At 38.8% G+C, this 21,025-nt stretch overlaps 1 protein-coding gene across 4 annotated transcripts in view; it reads left to right on the forward strand.

Moving 5' to 3' along the window:
* The window catches only part of NCOA7 (nuclear receptor coactivator 7), a gene marked incomplete at its 5' end in the record, with an annotated part of 136,793 nt that extends 124,398 nt beyond the window's left edge, over positions 1–12,395 (forward strand). For 3 of the 4 annotated variants that reach the window (XM_080700627.1, XM_080700628.1, XM_080700629.1), the window contains 5 exons: positions 4,892–5,017; positions 6,589–6,741; positions 10,691–10,786; positions 11,392–11,465; positions 12,119–12,395. In XM_080700627.1, coding sequence (XP_080556753.1) covers positions 4,892–5,017; positions 6,589–6,741; positions 10,691–10,786; positions 11,392–11,465; positions 12,119–12,254 — 585 coding nt within the window. In that variant the 3' untranslated portion in view covers positions 12,255–12,395. Of the gene's footprint in view, positions 1–3,002; positions 3,078–4,891; positions 5,018–6,588; positions 6,742–10,690; positions 10,787–11,391; positions 11,466–12,118 lie in introns of those variants that run through there. The other variant, XM_080700630.1, reaches the window with a different exon arrangement.
* Positions 12,396–21,025: the final 8,630 nt, after the last annotated feature.

Consider the following 21,025-nt stretch of genomic DNA (forward strand, 5'->3'; position numbering starts at 1 on the left):
TTTTTTTTTTTTCCTTTATTTTGAAACAGGGCCTCCCTAAGTAGTATCTGAGGCTGTCCTTGAACAGCGATCCTCCTGTCTTAGCCTCCCAAATGCTGGGCTTACAAGCGTGCACCACTACACCCGGCTCCAGGGCACTAATTTTTAAGGCTCCTGAATTTTAATATTATATTAGCTTAACTTGTCAGTAAAGTGAGGGATTACATTCTCATTGTGCTTCTGCCTATAGAAAGCACTATCCCTCCTGTCCTTTCTAAGACTGCCAATTTGGAAGGCGAAAGATAATATCTTATAATTTTTTATTTCCTTACTACTAAGGACAGAAGGAATATAAATATACATTAGCCGCTTGTGGTTTTTTTTTTTTTTTCTTTGAATGTCCTCTCATTTCATTTCTCATTTTCCTGGAGTCTTAATAGTTCCATCACACTGTTTGAGCTCTTTATTTTATCTTTATTATTTTATGAGTACTGGGAATTGAACCCAGGGACATTCTATCTCTGAGCTACACCCCCAGCCATTTTATTTATTTATTATTTATTTATTTATTTATTTATTTATTTATTTATTTATGTGTGTGGCACTAGGGATGGAACCTGGAGGCATTCTACCTCTGAACCACATCTTCAGCTCAATTGTATTTCTTATTTAGAAACAGGGTATCCCTAGGTTCATGAGAGTCTCACTATTTGCTGAGGCAGTCCTTGAACCTGCAATCCTCCCATCTCAGCTTTCCAAATACTGGGGTTACAGGCATGTGATACTCACATGCAGATGTTTGAGCTTTTCATGATTAAGAGTTCTTTATCTCTGTGTATTCTATATATATATATAGTAAGTTTCCCCTACTTTGCCATTTGTCTTTTAATTTTGTTTATGTATGTTCTTTTTCTTTGTTTTGTTTGTGGATGTTCTTTTCTTCTAGTGCTTTGATGTATTTAGGGTAGTCTCAGTTTAAACTCTGGACTAAATCTACAGTTGGGTTTTTATGTATGATAAATTATATTCCTTACAGTCATTTTTTCCATCACTGCTTAGTATTTCTGATGTTTCTTTCATTGTATTGAAAGGTTACATATGTACTGTGCAATCTATTTAACTTATTATTGAAATATACAAGCTTGAGCCGGGGCATGGTGGCGGACATTTATAATCCCAGCAATTGGGAGGCTGAGACAGGAGGATCGCACAGGTTCGAAGCCAACCTCAGCTACTTGGTGAGGCTCTCAGCAACTTAGTGAGACCCAGTTTCCATATAAAGTATAAAATAGGTCTGGGAGTATAGCCCGGAGGTAGAAAGCCTCTGGATTCCACCCCCAGTACCACAAAAAAAAAAAAAGAAAGAAAAGAAAAGAAAAAAAGAAATACACAAGCTTGTTCATACACTCCCCTGTTTTAAGCCTTCAGTGGTCTCCCATTTCCAATAGCAGTTGTTACTCAACTAGCCAATCATTTGGAGAACCACCTGTGGATTTCTTTAAATTTTATCTTAAACCCTTATCACTAGGGACTTTGATTCAATAGGTCTGAAGAAGAAATTTTAGAATCCGTACTTGTCAAACTTTTTATGTGGTTTTGAAGAATAGCTTGACCTATCCAGTAAATATTGGGCTCCTTTCTGGTACTGAAGATCTTCATCTTCTCCACTCTTGCTCCTTCACCACATCCCATCCACCTCTTTCTCCTCTGCCTTCCTTGCTCTCTAGTCTCCAGCTGAAGTGAATCTAGAAGCCAACCCTACATTCTTGCCGTACCACCTGGCACATCTCCCCCCACCTCAATCTGCTCACAAACTGAAGCACCATCTCCTCTGTGAATATTCAAGCATCTCATAACACCCCCGTGGCCCCAGCCTTCCTTGAGCTTCTGTGACATTTATCATCCGTATCACATGGAATGGCCTTTGCGTATTTATACTTGTCTCACAACTGTCTCCTTCACAGCACACAGTACACTTAAATGCTTTATGTCCCTGTGCCTGGCCAAACACTCAGCATTCACCATCATATAAGAATCACTTAATAAACGTTAGCTGTCATGAAGTGCCAGCTACCGTAGAGAGTCGTGTCTCACGGACACAGTGATTCTGCCTCAGGTGGGTCACTAACCTACCACTTTAAAACCTGCCCCAGGATGGCTGTGCCACAGTACCCTGACCCCCTTAGCAGTCCCCAAGACCCAAAGGACACTACGATCTGGCAGTCAGAGAAAGATCACTGAAAATTGATCCAGTCATGATGTACATTTCTTTCCAACCCCCTGATATCTGATCTGAAGAATAGAGCAGGACCCATCATGCTTACTAGTTATTAGGACTCATTCGAAAATGTAAAAAGATAGGCATCACTTTGCCAGCTTTTAGGTGCTGGCAAAACTGCATCTATGATGACATCTTTCAGAGTCTCAGATAAACCTGATATCCTTTCATTCTTTTATGTCTCTCATACCCAACAAATGTGACTTGGTATTGAAGTTGTTCTCACTATAATGAACCTACCTCAGTTAAAGGCTCCTTCTTCCTTTCTTTGAGACTAATACTGATGACAGGGGAACAGACTTAACATTTAAAATGGAGGGTTAGCCTTAAAAGGGAGCGGAAAGAAAACTGAAAAGGCAGGGTAAAGAAAGCTAAGTTAGCCTGAGGATAATTAGAGAAAAAAAAGTGCAGTGAGAACAAAAACCACAACCGTCAGACAATAGAGTTTCACTGAGTACTGTTAGGAAACCACCTTTTCAAAGGTGAAAGTGTCATTTTACAGTCTCACCGCTCGGCGGACAGGAAGTGTGTTCAGCTGTAAATCCTAATTTGGGCGTGTTCCTGTAGAAATGTCGAACCCCCTCCTGAGGGAAGCAGAAACTCAATCAGGAAGCTAGATACTGAAAAACAGTTGTAGTGCAGCCTGGCTGCAAGTGATTTGGGGAGGAGGCAGAGAGAGAAATAAAACCTGTTCCTCATTAGAAGTCAGCCTAGCCGTACTCTCAGAGACGTCTCGCCCTGCACAATGAGAGACCCAAGACTGCCCTTGGACATTCAGATTTTCTATTATGCCAGACCTCATCAAGAGCCGTATGTGAAGGTAAGCTGGAGTGTGTCCCTGAGGGATCATAAGGTGCCGTAAATTCTCAATGATCTGCCACTCCATGTGTTTTGAAATTCACTGTGATTAGAACAGATTCTGCTGGCATATCAACCAGAGCAGGCTGTTACATTCCTTGCAGAGATGGATATGCGGTGGTTGCCTCTTTGCTTAGGGAATAGAAATCCACATATGAAGGTTTGTTTTTGTTTTGTTTTGTTTCATTCTACACTCTCATTTTGTACCTGTGGTAAATGTAGAATATGCAAAAAAAAATGGTGCTTTATCTAATTCACTGATAGTGCTGGATTTGTGATTCTCTGAAAGGATTTTCTCTACATATATTCTCCTCCAGAGGATGGCAAAATTTACAAGCTAATTTTCCTACCAGAACTCTGGTCCAGATGGCAGTGAGTACTTTATAGATGTCACTGTATGTTTTGGAAACGGAGTAATGCAATAGCTAACAACTTTCATGAGATATAAATTAAATGCTTTCTCTCTATAATATAGAAGTCATTAATATGGGTACATAGGCATTTTGGTGACTTTTTTCTTTCTAATATAACTTGACTTCAAAATAATACAATGACTTATCCAGAATTTTATTTATTTGGGGGGGAGTTTTTTTTGCGGGTCTAGGGATGGAACCCAAGGGTATTCGACCTCTGAGCTACAGCCTCTGCCCTATTTTTTATTCTTTATTTTGAAACCGGTCTCACTGAGTTGCAGAGGGCCTCACTAAGTAGCTGAGGCTGTCCGCGAACTGCGATCCTCGGGTCTCAGCCTCCCAAATGCTGGGATTACAAGTGTGCGCCACCACACCCGGCTGACTTATCCAGAATTTTAAAAGGCCAAAAGGTGTGTGTGTATGTGTGTTTGTGTGCGTGTGTGTGTGTGTGTGTGTGTGTGCGCGTGCGTGTGTGTGTGTGTGCGTGCGTGCATGCATGTTACTTGTATTGAACTTAGGAGCATTCTACCCCTGAGATACACCCCAGCCCTTTTTTTATGGTTTGTTTTGAAACAGGGTCTTGCTACTTGCTGAAGCTGTCCTTGAACTTTTGATCCTCCTGTCTCAGCCTGCACCTGGGCAAAAAAAAGGATTTTCATGTGAGAAGAACATCAGTAGTGAGAAGGATGTTAGTAGTTTGTACATAATAAATGTTGTGTATAATGTAATGTTTCTCACTTTAGAAGGAAAGAATGCTGAGCTGTATATAAGGAATCATAACCTAGTTACCTAGTTGTGATTTAGAGCAGAGCTTCCTGCTTCTCCTCTGCTTGCTGCTGATAAGTGCTTGCCATTCATCTTCTGTCAAGCCTGGTTGCTATGTGCACAGCCTTGAGAGAAAACACCAGGAGCGTTGATTAAAACTACCTATTGTTCGAAACTCCCTATTTATAGAAGTCTTACTCACTGAATGATCGCTGCTTATTTCCTTGGAAATTTAAATTTAGATGCAGGCTAAAGTAGAATAATTGAGACCATTTTCAAGGGTATAAATTGGGTGTGGAGTTACAAACAGTTCTCACTCATGAGAGAGAGAGAGAGAGCAGCCGGCAGCTGTAGCAGAACTGGGAAGTGTATGGCTTTAATTCATATGCATTAAATGCCTCCGCTACGCTGTCTTCAATTCTGCGTTTGTTCTGGAGCTGAAAAAATCAGCCACTTCCCCAAAGTCCTGATTCACTTGTCTCCTGCCTTCTGAGTGCCACCATTTCAGGCAGTTGCGGACCTGAGGTGGCTCTGTTAGCAACTGAGGAAGAGCCGCCGGCATCATCCTTTGTCCTTGCTTGCTTGTTTCCCACCTCAGATCATCACCGTTGAGGAGGCCAAGCGCAGGAAGAGCACGTGCAGCTACTACGAGGATGAAGATGACGAGGGGTTGCCGATCCTGCAGCCCCACAGCGCGCTGCTGGAGAACATGCACATAGAGCAGGTGGGTCCCCTCTGGGTGCTTGGGGCGGGGCTCTCCAAGCTCTGGGAGAACATTATTCGTCTCTGAACATATTTGCTCTTTTTTCTCGGGGTGAAGGATGAGCCAAGTTAGAAAGTAGGAACCAACCAAGACAGAATTCCCTTCTCCTATTCTTCAAAGTTACAGCGGCCTACTCACCACCTTGTGGGGATCAGACACTAACTACCTTCTCTCACACCTGAAGAGAAAGCCATTTCTTTTCCTAAAAGAAATGTAAGTGTCCTACCACGATCCTAATAGCCTTAAGAAGGATCCCAGTTTGTTCCCACTGGTTATTGCAGCCTTCCAGTGGCTATAAGATATAGGGTTCAGCAAGAGTAATAGAGCAAATATAGCTTCTTGCCTTTTGAAGAATGCCTGCCTGTAGGAAGAATTTATCTTTTCCTGTAATTTGTGCATTTCATATTTTCTGAAAATCAATTACTTTAAATCTATGAAATACTACTGAGGGCTTTTATCTAAAACCTTATTATGGAATCGCTCCTACTTCTTAGAAACCTGAATTTCAGGGACCTTAAAGAACTGTGAAGTCCCGTTCCTGAGTTTACAAATGAGCCAGTGAAGTTGCAGGAAAACCAGGAGACTTAACTCAGCAGATCTTGAGGTGGGGTTCAGGCTGGCCCTGGCTGTAACACAGTCTAGCACTCTGAAGACTTAGCAGTTCTCAGCCTCCTTCAGTAATATTTTTGAAGATCCATACATATGGTATTTATGGCAGCTAAGTTTAAGCTAAACATTGATGTAGCAAAAAGGTGCAGGTGCTAAGTGCACGGACTACCACAGACTAGAGTCTAGCATCGAGCACCTGTGTCTTGTTGCTCTCACTTCTGTGTGTGCCACAGTTGTCGGTAGCAGCTTTAAGCTTTGGAAGCTTTAGAAGGAACAATTGGAGCCAGGTCTGGAGGCCCACACCTGTAATCCCAGTGTTTGGGATGCTGAGATAGAAGAACTGAAGGTTCGAAGAGGTTCAACAACTTAGCAAGTCCCTGTTTCAAAATAAAAAGGTCTGGGGGTATAACTTCAAGGTAAAATGTCCCTGGGTTCAATCCCTCGCACCTCCCAAAAATGTAAAGGAAAGAAAAGTATGTGCTTGACCTGTGTGTTTGAATGTACAATCAGGCACTACATAATGACGTTTCTGTCAATGATGTATATGACATGCCCCCCTAAGATTATATTGCGTAGTGAATTGTAACCACCTTAGTGAAAATACACTTGATGATTTTCACACAACCACAAAATTGCCTGATGACACGTTTCTCAGAATGTATACCCCTCATGAAGCAACATACGGTACAGTGGCACAGGAACCCCCAGCAGGCCCTGAGTGGGAGCATCCTCAGGCAGCATCCCTACCAAGGTAAACCCTGTTAAGCATTGATTTCTCATTCTCTTTCTTGGTTTATTGTAGAAAATATTTGCCAGAGTAAAAGGGAACAATGTGTAAGTAAGTATATAATTATGAGTGAGCCACAGTTCCTGAGCAATTTGTAGTGGACTGTCTGTTTACATCTTTCTCCTTGGATTGGCAGCTGGCTCGACGCCTTCCAGCAAGAGTGCAAGGGTATCCGTGGAGACTGGCCTACAGCACAATAGAGCATGGGACCAGCTTGAAAACTCTGTATCGAAAATCAGCATCGTTAGATAACCCTGTCTTATTGGTCATCAAAGATATGGATAATCAGGTGAGTCCTGTTACAGTACCAAAGAATGAACCCAGGGGTCCTTTGCCACCGAGTTACATCCCCAGCCCTCTTTATTTTTTATTTTGAGACAGAAGTGTGTGTGTGTGTGTGTGTGTGTGTGTGTGTGTGTGTGTGTGTGTGTGTTCTAAGTTGCTGAGGCTTGTTTGGAACCTTGATCCTCCTATCTCAGCCTAAGTACTTCGATTACAGGCATGCATCACTACGTGCAGGCCAGTGAGAGTATTTTTTTTCTCTGCAGCTATACACCCAACCCTATTTTTTATTCTTTATTTTCCAAACAGGGTCTCATTAAGTTGCAGAAGGCCTCACTACGTTGCTGAGGCTGGCCAGGAACCTGCAATCCTCCTGTCTCAGCCTCCCAAGTCCTGGGATTACAAGCATGTGCCGCCATGCCTGGTGAGGATATTTTTAAATGATGATTTTCAGATCTAGCCACAGTAGAGAGACTAGTTTCATGAACATCCATCCATCACCCAAATTCCACAGCTAGCTGGATTTGTCACATTTACTTCATTGTTCTTTAATTTTGTTCTTTTCTGGGGTGTTTTGAATTAAGTCTCAATCATGACATAATGCCACCCCTATATATTTCACAATCATCTATAAAAAGATAGTGAAGCAGACCTCTAAATATAGTCACATTTTAAGGATTTTTATTCTTTGGCTGACTGTGGAGTAGGAAATTGCAATGGTACCCTACAGCCTAAAGCTGGAAACACTGGAGAAAGTGAAGTCTGGGCTTGGAGATAGTTGCAGAGATAAATTCCACCGCTGCACCAGAGTTTTTCCAGGTAGCTGAAGTATTGCCTACATCCCTTGCCTGCACACAGCTGTGCTGGAGAGGCGATTAGGGCCCCAGGGGAAAGAAGGAGAATAAATATGTGTTTATAGGTTTTGTTATACATACAAAATAGATATTTGCCAATTGTATTTTAGTTATTTTACTGAAAGATCTCTGGAGAAAGAAAAAATAATTTTAGATGTTCTGTTTTTCTTCTTAACAGCTCTAGGGAAAATTAACCTTTATTATTTCTGATTGTCTTCACTTATTCCTATAGATTATTTGTTCTAGTGTTGCTAAATATATCACATTTTAGATGGTATAGGACAAATAACATCATTACATACATGTTGTTTTATGAATTTTTTTCTAAATAAGTTAATAGAAAAAAGACAATAGATATTGTCTCATCTTCTTATATAGCCAACAAAAGTAATAGTAATTTTTAGTGTTATCTAGTACCTAGTTCTTAAATGGATTTCCATGATTGATTAAAATAGCAAGATAATTCATGTTAAGTAGCCATCCTAACAAATGTGAAGTAGTATTTCACTATAGTTCTTATTTGTATTTCCTTAATGATTAGTTATATTATGATAATGATGAGTGCTATTTATGTGTTTATTGGTCATATAAAAATCCTTGGAGATTATCTATTTTAGTCTTTTACCTATTTCTAAATTGTATTGTTTGCTTTTATTGTTGCTAATTTTTAGGATTTCTATTTGTAATATTAATATACCTTCAAATACAGCATTTGGAAATATTTTAACCCGTTCTATCAGTAACTTTTTTTTTGAAGATTTAAAGAAGTTTATTAGAAAGATAGAAATACAGAAAATAGAAATACAGCTCCATACCAGACTGGCATGGAGGGGTGACTCGAAATGAATACACCCTATCAGTAACTTTTAATTCTGTTTACATTGTCTTTGGATGTACAATATTTTTCTATTTTTATGAAGCTTGTTTATTCTTTTGTTGCCTATGCCTTTGGAATCATATCCAAGAAATCACTGCCAATTTCAATGTTGTGAAGTTTTATGACCCTGGTTTTCTTCTAAAACTTTATAGTCTTAAGATTTACATTTAGGTCTTTAATCTATTTTGAGTTAATATTTGTATATGGTGTTAGGTAAGGGCCCAGTTTTATTCTTATTCATGTAGTTATTATTTTCCAACAATATTTAGTGAAAAGATTATTATTTCCTTCAGCAAATGTTCTTGGAAACCTTGGCAAAAATAACTTGACCATATATGGAAGAGAAAAAAAAACATCAAAGTTAATCAAGAAACCAAGCATGGGAAGGAGAGAGGGGGAGGGAAGGGTTAGGGTTTGGGTAGGGGCTGATTGGGTGATGTGTGCGTGTATATCTCCACAAGTTTTTTATCCCATTAAGATGTATGACTACAATGCAGCAATAAAAAATTATTTAACAAAAAAATAGCTAAGAAAGAATGTAATTACTTAGAATTTTGCTGAGAGCACAAAGTAAGGATAGCTTTTCCTATTGATCCATTGGAAAATAACCCATTTTCTACATATGGCTATTACACTCCTTGTCATATTTTCAAGCCACGCATCTAAAAATAGATATCTGAGCTGGACATGGTAGCACATGCCTGTAATCCCAGTACTTGGGAGGCTGAGGCAGGAGAATACTAGGTTCAAGAACAGTATATGGTAATATATCATTTAAAATTAAAATGATTGGTAGTATAGATCAGAGGTAGAATGCCTCTGAATTCAATTTCTAATACCCCCATACATATACAAAATAGATGTCTGTCTATTGTATTTTAGTTCTTTTAACTCAAAGCTTTCTGGACAACAAGGAAATAATTTTTTTTTTTTTTTTTGTGGTACTGGGCATGGAACACAGGGGCCTTCTACCTCCGGGCTACACTCCCAGACCTGTTTTATATTTTATTTGGAAACAGGGTCTCTTAAGCCAGCTGAGGCTGGCTTCAAACCTGCGCGATCCTCCTGTCTCAGCCTCCCAAGCACGGGGATTACAAGCGTGTGCCACCACACCTGGCTAAGAGGAAATAATTTTAGATGTTTTGTTTTTCTTTGTTCTTAGCTCTAGGGAAAACTTTGGTAGCAAGAAGTATAAAGAACATTGGTTAAAAGGAGTTTCTAGGCTTCTGCTCCAATATTGAGTATTGTAAATGTAACTGGAAAAGAAGAAAACACACAGTGATCTTGATCCAATTTAAATTGTTGTGAAAAATCTTAAGACATTTTTCACATAACCTACATTTAAGGTAATGCTTATGCACCTGTAATCCCAGTGTGCTTGGGCAGCACATTAATCCTCATGTAACTTGGTTCTCCTTCCACCTCCTCAGTAAGAAAAAAAATGGAGGAATCATTTTATTTAAACACACCTCATTCACTTTTTTAGTCCATAATATTATGGAGTTGCTTTATTAAAAGTCATTTCAAACTAAGATATATTTGTTACAATGTTTAGTTTATAGCTTTACTCAGATTTTGATAAGCATATTAATAACTCATTATTACAGATCAAAAGAGGAGGAAAGCCGGGCGTGGTGGCGCACGCTTGTAATCCCCGCGCTTGGGAGGCTGAGACAGGAGGATTGCGCAGGTTCGAAGCCAGCCGCGCGCGCTGGCTTAGGAGACCCTGTTTCCAAATAAAAATGTAAAAATAGGTCTGGGAGTGTAGCCCAGAAGTAGAAGGGCTTCCAGGAACCCCAGTACCACCAAAAAAAAAAAAAAAAAAAAAGAGGAGGAAAGTTTATTTTTTCTCAGGAAATGTCTGGCTATGATTCCACTTATAAAACACATAGAGGTGAGACTGTGTTACACCAAGAACTCATTTCTCTGTGCCAGTCTTACAATTAGGACAGATTGTTGGCCTTTGATGGACAACATCACTGACTTCTCTGGTAGATTTCCTGCATACTGGAAAACTTGGCCACTCAGATTCTAATTAGAGTAGGGAACAGTTGATTCTTTTGTCTGGATATCTGTTTTACTTGAGAGCTCCAATTTAGTAACAATCTTTGCTAATGAGGTATAAAGATGTCTCAGAACAAGATTATGTCAAAACTATTTCAGAAAGCCTTTCTTTGGGAGGCTTAGGTTTCAAAGCAGGTAACATTTCGCATTTCTTTTGACAGATTTTTGGAGCATATGCAACTCATCCCTTCAAGTTCAGTGACCACTATTACGGCACGGGTGAAACGTTTCTCTACACTTTTAGCCCTAATTTCAAGGTATTGGATGGAGGATGTATTTGATTTCTCAAAATCATATTGGCAGCAGTGGAGGGGGGGGCAATCAGACAAGGCAGCAACTAGCCTAGAAGCTCGTCTGAACTCATTCCAGCACGGTCAGCATTTTATTGTCTTTTTTTTTTAATTTTTTGGCACTGGGGATTGAACCCAGGGGCATTCTTCCTCTAATCTACACCCCAGCTCAATTTTAGTTTTCATTTGGAAGCAGAGTCTCCCTAAGTTGCTGAGGCTGACCTTGAACCTGCAAATCTCCTGTCTCAGCCCTCCCAAGTACTGGGATTACAAGCATGGGCCCGCACACCTATGATTCTCACTTGAAAACTACTTAGGGTCTCTGGCATTGGAAGGTGCGCAATCTGGGACCCAAGGAAGCAATGGAACTCAGAGTCAGTGTATAACTGAAAGGTCTTTTCTACTTCCTAAACAATTTGGGCTCTCAGTCTGGTATGGGCCAGGTCTGTAGTCAGGAACCTCAGTCAAGTGGTGAGGGGGCTCTCTTCCATACAGTGTGCTATGGAAGATTCTCTCTTTGATAATTTTCCAGATTAAAATGTCTCTTCTTTGTTTTGTGTTTCTGCCCCTAGGTCTTTAAGTGGAGTGGAGAAAACTCATATTTTATCAATGGAGACATGAGTTCTTTAGAACTTGGTGGTGGAGGGTAAGGTTTTGTTGTGTTCACTTTGCCACTTGACCTGAGAGGGTCTTTTTTGACCCAGGTAACTCAAACCTGGGTGTCTGTTGATTTAGCTGGTAACATGCTTTATTTAATTAGAACAGTAGACTAACACATGACACTAAGAATCAAAGGTAAAATTATTTATTCATATGCCTAAATGAGAGACTACTACCACTGGTCTTTTAGTAAAGTGGTTGTTGAAATAAAATGCAAAGCCGGGCGTGGCGGCACACGCTTGTAATCCCCGCGCTTGGGAGGCTGAGACAGGAGGATCGCATAGATCTGAGGCCAGCCTCAGCTACTTAGTGAGGCTCTCAGCAACTTAGTGAGACCCTGTTTCCAAATGAAATATTTTTAAAAATGGGTCTGGGAGTATAGCCCGGAGGTAAAAAAAGCCTCTGGGTTCCACCCCCAGTACCACCAAAATAATAATAATAATAATAATAATAATAATAATAATAATAATATAAAATAAATTTAAAAAATTAAATAAATGCAAGATTTTATTTCACCATATTTTGCAAGTGGTTTAGAGGTTTGTGGCATAAAGAAAAGAAGATGGATCAAGGAAAACCAGAAAGTCTGTCATGTAAGATTTCAGGTATTCACCTTTTTCTTATTTAACTTCTTTTCAGGGGAAGATTTGGTTTGTGGCTAGATGCTGATTTATACCATGGACGAAGCAACTCATGCAGCACTTTCAATAATGATATTCTTTCCAAAAAGGAAGACTTCATAGTTCAGGACCTGGAGGTATGGACATTTGAGTGAAATCTGGACTGCCTTAAATCATGACATTAAAAAGACTGGGCTGGATCAGCCCTCCTAAAGCTGGCCAGAAGACAAGCCCAGCCTTGGCTGCCTCATCCCACCACGATGCTTTCTTTCTGCCATCATCTCAGAGCATGATCACCTTGCAGAAAGAGCCAGAAAGGTACGCGTGGAGTGCAGACACTGAAGAAAGGCATTTGAAGTCCAGATTGTTGAATTTGTACTGCCACTTCTTCCAAGTCATGCAGTGAGAAACTAGACTGTCTATTGGTATAATGAGTTGAATGCAATTTTTATTTTTGGTAACTGTGAAAAAAAAAATACTGTGGAAATATATACATGCCTTGTGTATTTATCAACATAAATTTTCACTACCAAAATGTACAGCTATTGTTCGCCATGGCAAAGGTTAGTCTCATCTAGAAAAACTGAAAAGACAGAGCACTTAAAGGGAATATATGATTTTTTAAAACTGTTTTATTTATTATTTCTGATACATTTGAAATATGTTGGCAGGTTTTTTTCTTTTCATATGTTAAATCATAAAATAAAAATGTATACACTTTGTGTTGTTTTGGGAAAAAGTTTGATTTATATAGTTTTATATTGAATTTTTTTTTTTTTGCCCTGATTGTTTAGGGTGAAGGTCTTAAGCAGTACACATTTCTGAATTTTTAAAAGCTCATTACCAATGTTCATTGATTTGATTATTATCAGCCAGCCTTTTATTTAGTCATTGAAAAGGTACATTTTAAAGTACTTACCCTGAACATATTTGTATAAACAGAATATATCATCTCTCACAGCCATAAGTTGACATTTATCAAAATGGAGACCTTTATGAACGTAGACTTAGAACAAACCCTGCTTCTAAAAAGAAAATGTTATACTTCCTGTAAAATCATATATGGTAATAACAAAAACTTTATTTTCATAGTGCTTTTGTACAGTTTCACCCCGAAACGTTTACATTAATGAGCAGGCCTCTGTTTTAGAAGGAACTGAATATTTTAATTTCTGCTTTTTAAAAATTAAACAAAAAATGTCAAATTGCACCAATTATCTTGGTTTCTAGACACGATTTAGGAAAAAATACCAATGGAAATAAATGCATTCATACCAAAATTTGAATAAAAAGGAAAACCTATTTTTAAAATATAAGCTCATTTTCACATTATAAAACATTTTATTAAAATAATAAGAAAGCCTTGTTAAAAACATAATATTATTAATTGCCAGACTTTTATGAAAGCCAAAGACTGATAATGGAAAATAATTTTAAGTAATATCCAGAGCTGAGAAGTGGTCTGTCACAAACTATTTCCTCAATGATCTTTGAAAGAACAAATTTATAACAGGTAGTATTTACATATCTGCATTTAAAAATATCTTTAAATATTTCCTTTAGATGATTCTCCAATTTTAGACAATTTTTAAGAGAACAAACAGATTATCCAGTGGCCTCCTGTCAGATCAACAATTATTTTACTACATTCACATTCCGTGCAATTTTAAATGAATGTTATAAAAATTTATATCTGTAGCTCAGACAGGTGTACTCTGCACCCAAATTCTTGTACTAAGAACTCTCAATTAACAACATCGTGGCAGTTTAATCTTAATCTGCTCATTGAAAAATAAGTTGGTGTGAGATATCAGGAATGTCTCATGATAGTCATGTTTACCATTTACGCCATTTGCAACCATATGCTATTAATAAAGAAAATGGTCATTTTGCATATAGTTCTCTCTTATCTAGTTTAGTCCATGATACTATACTTGTGAGAGCATATCCAGATGCTGTGTTCTCTATTTAAAACAGTATTGTCCAATCAGAAATGTGTGACCCTTCATTTATGGATATTGACTATATGTAATGCAGTGCTATCCCAATATTTTCAATAAAGGAATTTATGCATTCAATGTGATTTTCCATGAGGATTCATTCATCAAGCATTTGATGGGTACAGACATACCTCATAGATACTGCAGTTTCAGTCCCAGAACACTCCCGTAAAGCTACTTATAAGACTGTTTTGGTTTCACAGTGTATGTAAGAGTTATGCTTATATAATTATATAGTCTATTAAGCTTGCAGTAGCTTTATATTTGAAACAATATACATGACTTAATTTAAGAATACTTGATTGCTAAAAACACCAATGACTATTATTGTAGAATGGCACTGATAGACTTACTTGACACAGGATTACCACAAATCTTCAATTTGTTTTTTAAAAATGCAGTATTTGCAAAGTGCAGTACATCAAAGGGCAATACGAAAAGGTATGCCCGTACTAGAATTTTTTTTTTACTTTTGTGAAAGGATGATGACATACCTAACACTAAACAAAATTCAGTGTTTATGTTCTCATTGCTGCCCTGGGAACTCCCTCTTCATTACCTGTGGCTGACCTCGTGTTTTCTCATCAGCTCATGGAAACTGCTCCTATTACTAGAGAACACTCTGAGCTTCATCTACCAGTTTCTTCTGTTTTAAATCCTTCTGCTTGTTCTATGAATAATAGTCTCCTTCTTTTGACATTTGTCTCAATCTGCTTCCTGACACCTTAACCTTTAATAAGTTTTCTGCCACCTAGCTCCTAATGATAATTATCACAAAGCAATCTTCGTTGTTTCTTAATTCCTCACTTCATAAATCCCTACCAAAGGACTTGGATTGGAGGGGCCAACAAAATGTTTTTTCAAAATCTGTTGAAAATGACTTAGATACATCCTCACCTACAGGCCACTCTGAACTGGTGTGAGAAGTATGAGTGCCCTTAATTTGATTTTCCTTTTTTAGATTCCTTTTAAAGTTTGGAGACAGATGAAAGAAAACCAAAAAAAAAAAAAATTAATTTTCTTTTGGCAAAGGCATTGAGAATCTATTAAAGCAGACAGGGGACCAAGAGTGGTGTTCTTCCCAGGATGCCTTACCTGTTTTTACCAATTTAATCAGATAGATGAAGGTGAAGAGGTCAGAAGGCAAGGGAAGTTCCAGAAAATTCAAAATAAGGGCAACCACTCTTGCTCCTGTGTGAGAATCAAAAGAGCCTCTGACCACTTCCTTCTGCTCAGTCAGGACAATTTTCTTTCTCATGAGCAAGGGAAAGCCTCAGAACATCACATCTCTGTTTCTACCTCCTTGCCTATAGCTTTATCCATAATGATCCTCTAACAGAAGGCATCTTTACTGAGAAAAATGACCTTCACAACTCACTCCAAACTCTAAGGTCTATTTCTTTACCTTCTATTTCAAAATCTCTACTGGTTCAGAATAAACCTCCCTAAGGACCTCCCTGCTCTTTCAGTGAACACATCAAAACAGTATTTCTTGATAGGGTATTTGTGGTAAATTTTTGTTTCTCTTTTAGATCACCACTGCCCAATAAAACATTAAATGATGATAGAAATGTTCCACAAATGTTCTCTGTCCTTTTTGATAGCCACTAGCTTCCACACTTATTTTAGATACTTAAAATATACTTTGAGAAGCCGGGCGTGGTGGCGCACGCTTGTAATCCCCACGCTTGGGAGGCTGAGACAGGAGGATTGCACAGGTTTGAAGCCAGCCGCGCTGGCTTAGGAGACCCTGTTTCCAAAAGTAAAATAGGTCTGGGAGTGTAGCCCGGAGGTAGAAGGGCTTCCAGGAACCCCAGTACCACCAAAAAAGATTATATATATATATATATATATATATATATATATATATATATAGTAACTGGAGGACTGAAATTTCTGAAATTTAATTTATTTAAATAGCTACATGTGACCAGTGGCTACTATATTGAAAAATATGACTATTTTTGGGTGTGTATGTGTGTGTTGTGTATTGTGTATATATGTGTGTGTGCATGGGTGTATTTGTGATGCTAGGGATCAAACCCAGGTTTAAACACATGCTAGGAATAATACTGGACCTTGTTAGGTATGCAGTAATAATGCCATTTTGACAGATACGTTATGGTGGTTTTAATTTTTATTTCTCTAATTACGAATAAATTGCACATTTAAAAATATGCTTCTTAGCCATTCATGTTTTTGTTGTTGTTGTTGTTGTTGTTTTTGGTGGCACGGGGGATGGACTCAGAGGCATTCCATCTCTAAGCTACACCCTTAGCTCTAGTCTATTTTTTTTATTTGGAAACAGGGTCTCACTAGGTTGCTGAGAGTCTCACTAAGTTGCCAAGGCTGGCTTTGAACCTGCGATCCTCCTGTCTCAGACTCCCAAGTATTGAGATTACAAGCGTGCACCACCACGCTCAGCTCATTCATGTTATTTCTTTTGTGCCTCTTTGTGTTTTCTGCATTTTTTTCAAATCTATCTTCTTGAAAAAGGTCACTTAATATCCTTGATGCTCTTACCTTAGGAATAAAAAATATTAGTCTGTGAATTCTATTTTTTTATGGTGAAGAGGATAAATAGCTAATATAATGATATAAGAGGGTCTCAGGCCCCAGAGGGATATTTTCCTGAGTCTCAAACTGAGAGTATGTAGGCAAAGGATTGAAAAAGGAAGATTTTTTTTTTTTTGTCAGTTTGTGCTTTGCTTAGTATATTTGGGTTTGCATTTGTACTTGTTACATTGGTTCTGTGATTTTTTTAGAGGCTGCTCAAGTAGTTCAGTTGGAATATTAGTTAACATTCATTAAGCACTTGTGTGCTAAATACTGTCCTAAGAACTTTACATGTATTATCTCAATCTTCATAATAACTTGTGATGATCATGAGATATAGGTACCACTATTCTGTCTTCCAAATAGGGATATGGAAACCCTGAAATATTAAAGGATCAAAGATTGAATCACTGCTATATGGTAAAAATGGGTTTTAAATTGAGGGAGTTTGACTCCCAGCCCATACCAGTAACCAACCAGCATAACCACAGGAAATAGCAAGATATTTGGAAGCATTGCCACAAGATGGTATGGTAGATGCCCCCAAACAATTCAAGGGGTGAATGGGATTTGGGGAAGGAAATGAAGAGGGGTGGGGAGGTATCTGAGAGTTGAGAGAAAGGTCAAGATCAGAAATATTTAGAGTCAGGAGAGTATGAAAGGTACTACTGTAGGCGCTCCCAGAGGTGTGAAGGGTCACTGGAGTTCAGGTTTTAAAAGAGTCTAGGTGGAGAGTATGTTAAGATCCTGCCATGGGAGTCATGCCAGGGAGGAATGAAGGCAAAGGGAATATATTGGAGGTGCTTAAGAAACTGTGAGTCAGCCGGGTGTGGTGGTGCATGCCTTTAATCCCAGCATTTGGGAGGCTGAGACAAGAGGACCACAGTTTACAGAAAGCCTCAGCTCTTAGTGAGGCCCTTTGCAACCTCAGTGAGATCCTGTTTCAAAATAAAGAAAAAAAAATAGGGCTGGGGGTGTAGCTCAGAGGTAGAATGCCCCTGAGTTCCATTCCCAGTGCTGAAAGAAGAGGAGGAGGAGGAGGAGGAGGAGAAAAGGAGAAGGAGAAGAGGAGGAGGAAGAAAAGGAGGAGGAGGATAAGGAGAAGAAGAAGAAAAATAAGGAGGAAGAGGAGGAGAGGAGGAGGAGGAGGAGAAAAGGAGAAGGAGAAGAGGAGGAGGAAGAAGAGGGGGATGAAAAGGAGGAGGAGGAGGATAAGGAGAAGAAGGAAAAGGAGGAAGAGGAGGAGGAGGAGGAGGAGGAGGAGAAGCAGAAGAAGAAGAAGAAGAAGCAGAAGAAGAAGCAGAAGAAGCAGAAGAAGCAGAAGAAGAAGCAGAAGAAGAAGCAGAAGAAGAAGAAGAAGAAGAAGAAGAAGAAGAAGAAGAAGAAGAAGAAGAAGAAGAAGAAGAAGAAGAAGAAGAAGAAGAAGAAGCTGCTAGTCATGGATGTGAAAGTTACCTGAATTTGATGGTATTCTTAAGCCTGGTGTTGAAGCTCCGAGCAAAGCTGGGGAATATTCTAGAAGCTGGTAAATGTTGTGATTGTGCTTCATGTTTTAGCATGAGACTCAACAATGGGCAGAGAGTTGGGAGCTAAATAGGTAGGAGTGGCATTACATGGACCTGGTAGATAGAAGTTAGGAGAATGCCAAATCTTTCATGTTGGAGGTGGGGAGAATGAGCAGGCTTTGCTGGTCAAGCTCAAGGGACAAGACATCCTTGGAGAAAAGGTGGCTTCCACTAAAGCAAGAAGATGGAGACATTGCTCTGTGAGAGGCTGAGCATGTAGATGAGAGTATTTACCACAAAACTGTGGTTCTTAGAATGGGCATGTTATATCAATTAGCCCCACTCTTAATATGACCAACTCAGCCTTGGGTTGTTAAGCTTAAATTCCAGATAGAAATCATGAAGAGGCAAGCACTTCTATTTGAATGGGACTTTATCAGGCCTTATGCTTGTGCACAAGGGAGAGAGTGCATGGTTAAGAGTTCATGAACTGGCTCCTTCACACAGCTCAGGACTTCTACATGCATCTTGTCTGATCACTGCTCTGGATACAGGTCTGCACTACGTAATGTGACCTGCTCAGCCATGTTGTCCATTTGAGCTCTGCTTGTGAAGGTTCTCACAGTCAGCACCCCAGGAAGGTCGGAGCTGGACATTCTGCACATGTGGAGGGTACAGGAAAGCCTCTTTACAAGCTCTAAGGGAAGCAGGTAGTATAAATAGGGCTATCCTGCAAAACCTGCTTCTGGTTAAAGACCCCAAAAGATAGTTAGGAAATCTGGCCTTTCTTATTGTGTCTCAGGAAAAGTTCCAAAGGAGGTCAGTAGTAGAAAGAAATTGTGAAAAAGAACAACAATGAGTATGAATAAAGAGATTTGTTTACTTTAAAAGTTGCCAGCAGAAACCAGGTGTGGTGGCGCATGCTTGTAATCCCCGCGCCTGGGAGGCTGAGACAGGAAGATCATGCAGGTTCGAAGCCAGCCTCAGCTGGCTTAAGAGACCTTGTCTCCAAATGAAATATAAAATAGGTCTGGGGGTGTAGCCCAGAGGTAGAGGGCCCCTGGTTCCATCCCCAATACCACCACCAAAAAAAAAAAAAAAGTTGCCAGCAAGAACCAGAATGAGTGGTATGGACGAGATGTACTGGCCTTGAGTTTGATTTTGGATTTGTTCATTTATATTTTTGCAGTACTGGAGATGGAACCCAGGAGGGACCTTATACCTTTGAGCTACACCCCTAGCCTGATTTTTTTATTCTTTCTTTAGAAACTGAGGCTGTCCACGAACTGCTATCCTCCCATCTCAGCCTCCCAAATGCTGGGATTACAAGCATGCACCACTATGCCTGGCTGTCCTTGAGATTTTGAGGAGCATGAGGTATGAAATTGATTTAAAAAAATGACATTAACTTCAAGACATTAGAGATGTGCTGATTCGCACAGTTGCTGCTTTCCATTGCTTTGGGGGGGATGGGAAGTGCTTCTGGTGTGACTAAAGGGTTTCAAGATCTTTCTGTCATCCATTAAGTAAATGACCTTGATAAGGCTGATTTATAAAATACAGGTAACACTATCTTATTCTCCAATGTGTTATGATAGCCAAATTAATTTATGTGTATTAAAATGCCTTGGAAAATTATAAAATGACAAAGATGAGTTAGAATTATTAAGGTGTTAGTCACATCAAATTTTGTTTATGTTAAATTCTTTTTTTTTTTCCATAGGGATTGAACTCAGGGTCATTCTACCTCTGAGCTATAACCTACCCTCTTTTTATTTTTATTTTTGAAACAGGACCTTGATAAGTTACTGAGAATCTTGCTAAGTTGATGATGCTGGTCTGAACCTGTGATCCTCCTGTCTCATTCTCTCAAGGACTTAGATTACAGAAGTATGCCACTGTGTTCAGCTATGCTGCAGGAATATAAAAATCATAAAAACCTTGTTTCTGATTTCTCTAAAAAGGAATTACTTGCCAAGCGTGGGAAGGAGGGATGGGGAGGGAATGGGGTGGGGATCGGGTAGGGGCTAACTGGGCGAGATGTGCATGTATGTCTACAAAAGTATTTTCTTTTTTTTTTTTTATTTTTAATTTTATTTTATTGGTGCACTGTATTCATACATCATAGTGGGATACAAACTTTTGTAGACATACATGCACACATCGCCCAGTCAGCCCCCACCCGATCCCCACCCCATTCTCTCCCCATCCCTCCTTCCCATGCTTGGCTTAGTGGTTGACATCTAGTATTATAGCAATTTATCCAAAATTAAAAATGATAATCTCACATAACAGTTTTATTTGTCTGATACCAAGCATTTGATGATTTAAAGATAGCATTTCAATATTCCTTTTTGCTTTCTTTCTTACTAGAGCATATTTTTTTCTGTTTTTTTAGGTGAAACTATCATATATTTATATATTTATTTTTCAGAAAAAAATCTATCCTAATATGGAATATGAATTCTAGATACCCAAAACGATCTTGAAAAAGAACAAAGCTAGCAGATATATATTTTCTGATTTCAAACCATATAAAGCTACAATAATTGAAACAGTGTAGTACTGTTCTAAAGGCAGATATATAGACCATTGGAGTTAAATACAAGCCTAGAGCTAAATTCTTCCCTATATTGTCAAGTTATTTTTGACAAGGTTTCCACGAACATTTGGTGGTGGAAATGATAATCTTTTAACTAAATATTGTTGAAAAATAATAATTACATGGAAAAGAATACAATTGGACCTTTACCTAATCCCATATACAAGTATTAACTCAAAATAGATAAAAGACCTAAATATAAATCTTAAGACTATAAACTTTTAGGAGAAAATCTGGGTCATAAAACCTCACAACATTGAAAT

The sequence above is a fragment of the Muscardinus avellanarius genome (assembly GCF_963383645.1).
Source record: "Muscardinus avellanarius genome assembly, chromosome: 8".
NCBI classification, from domain to species: domain Eukaryota; kingdom Metazoa; phylum Chordata; class Mammalia; order Rodentia; family Gliridae; genus Muscardinus; species Muscardinus avellanarius.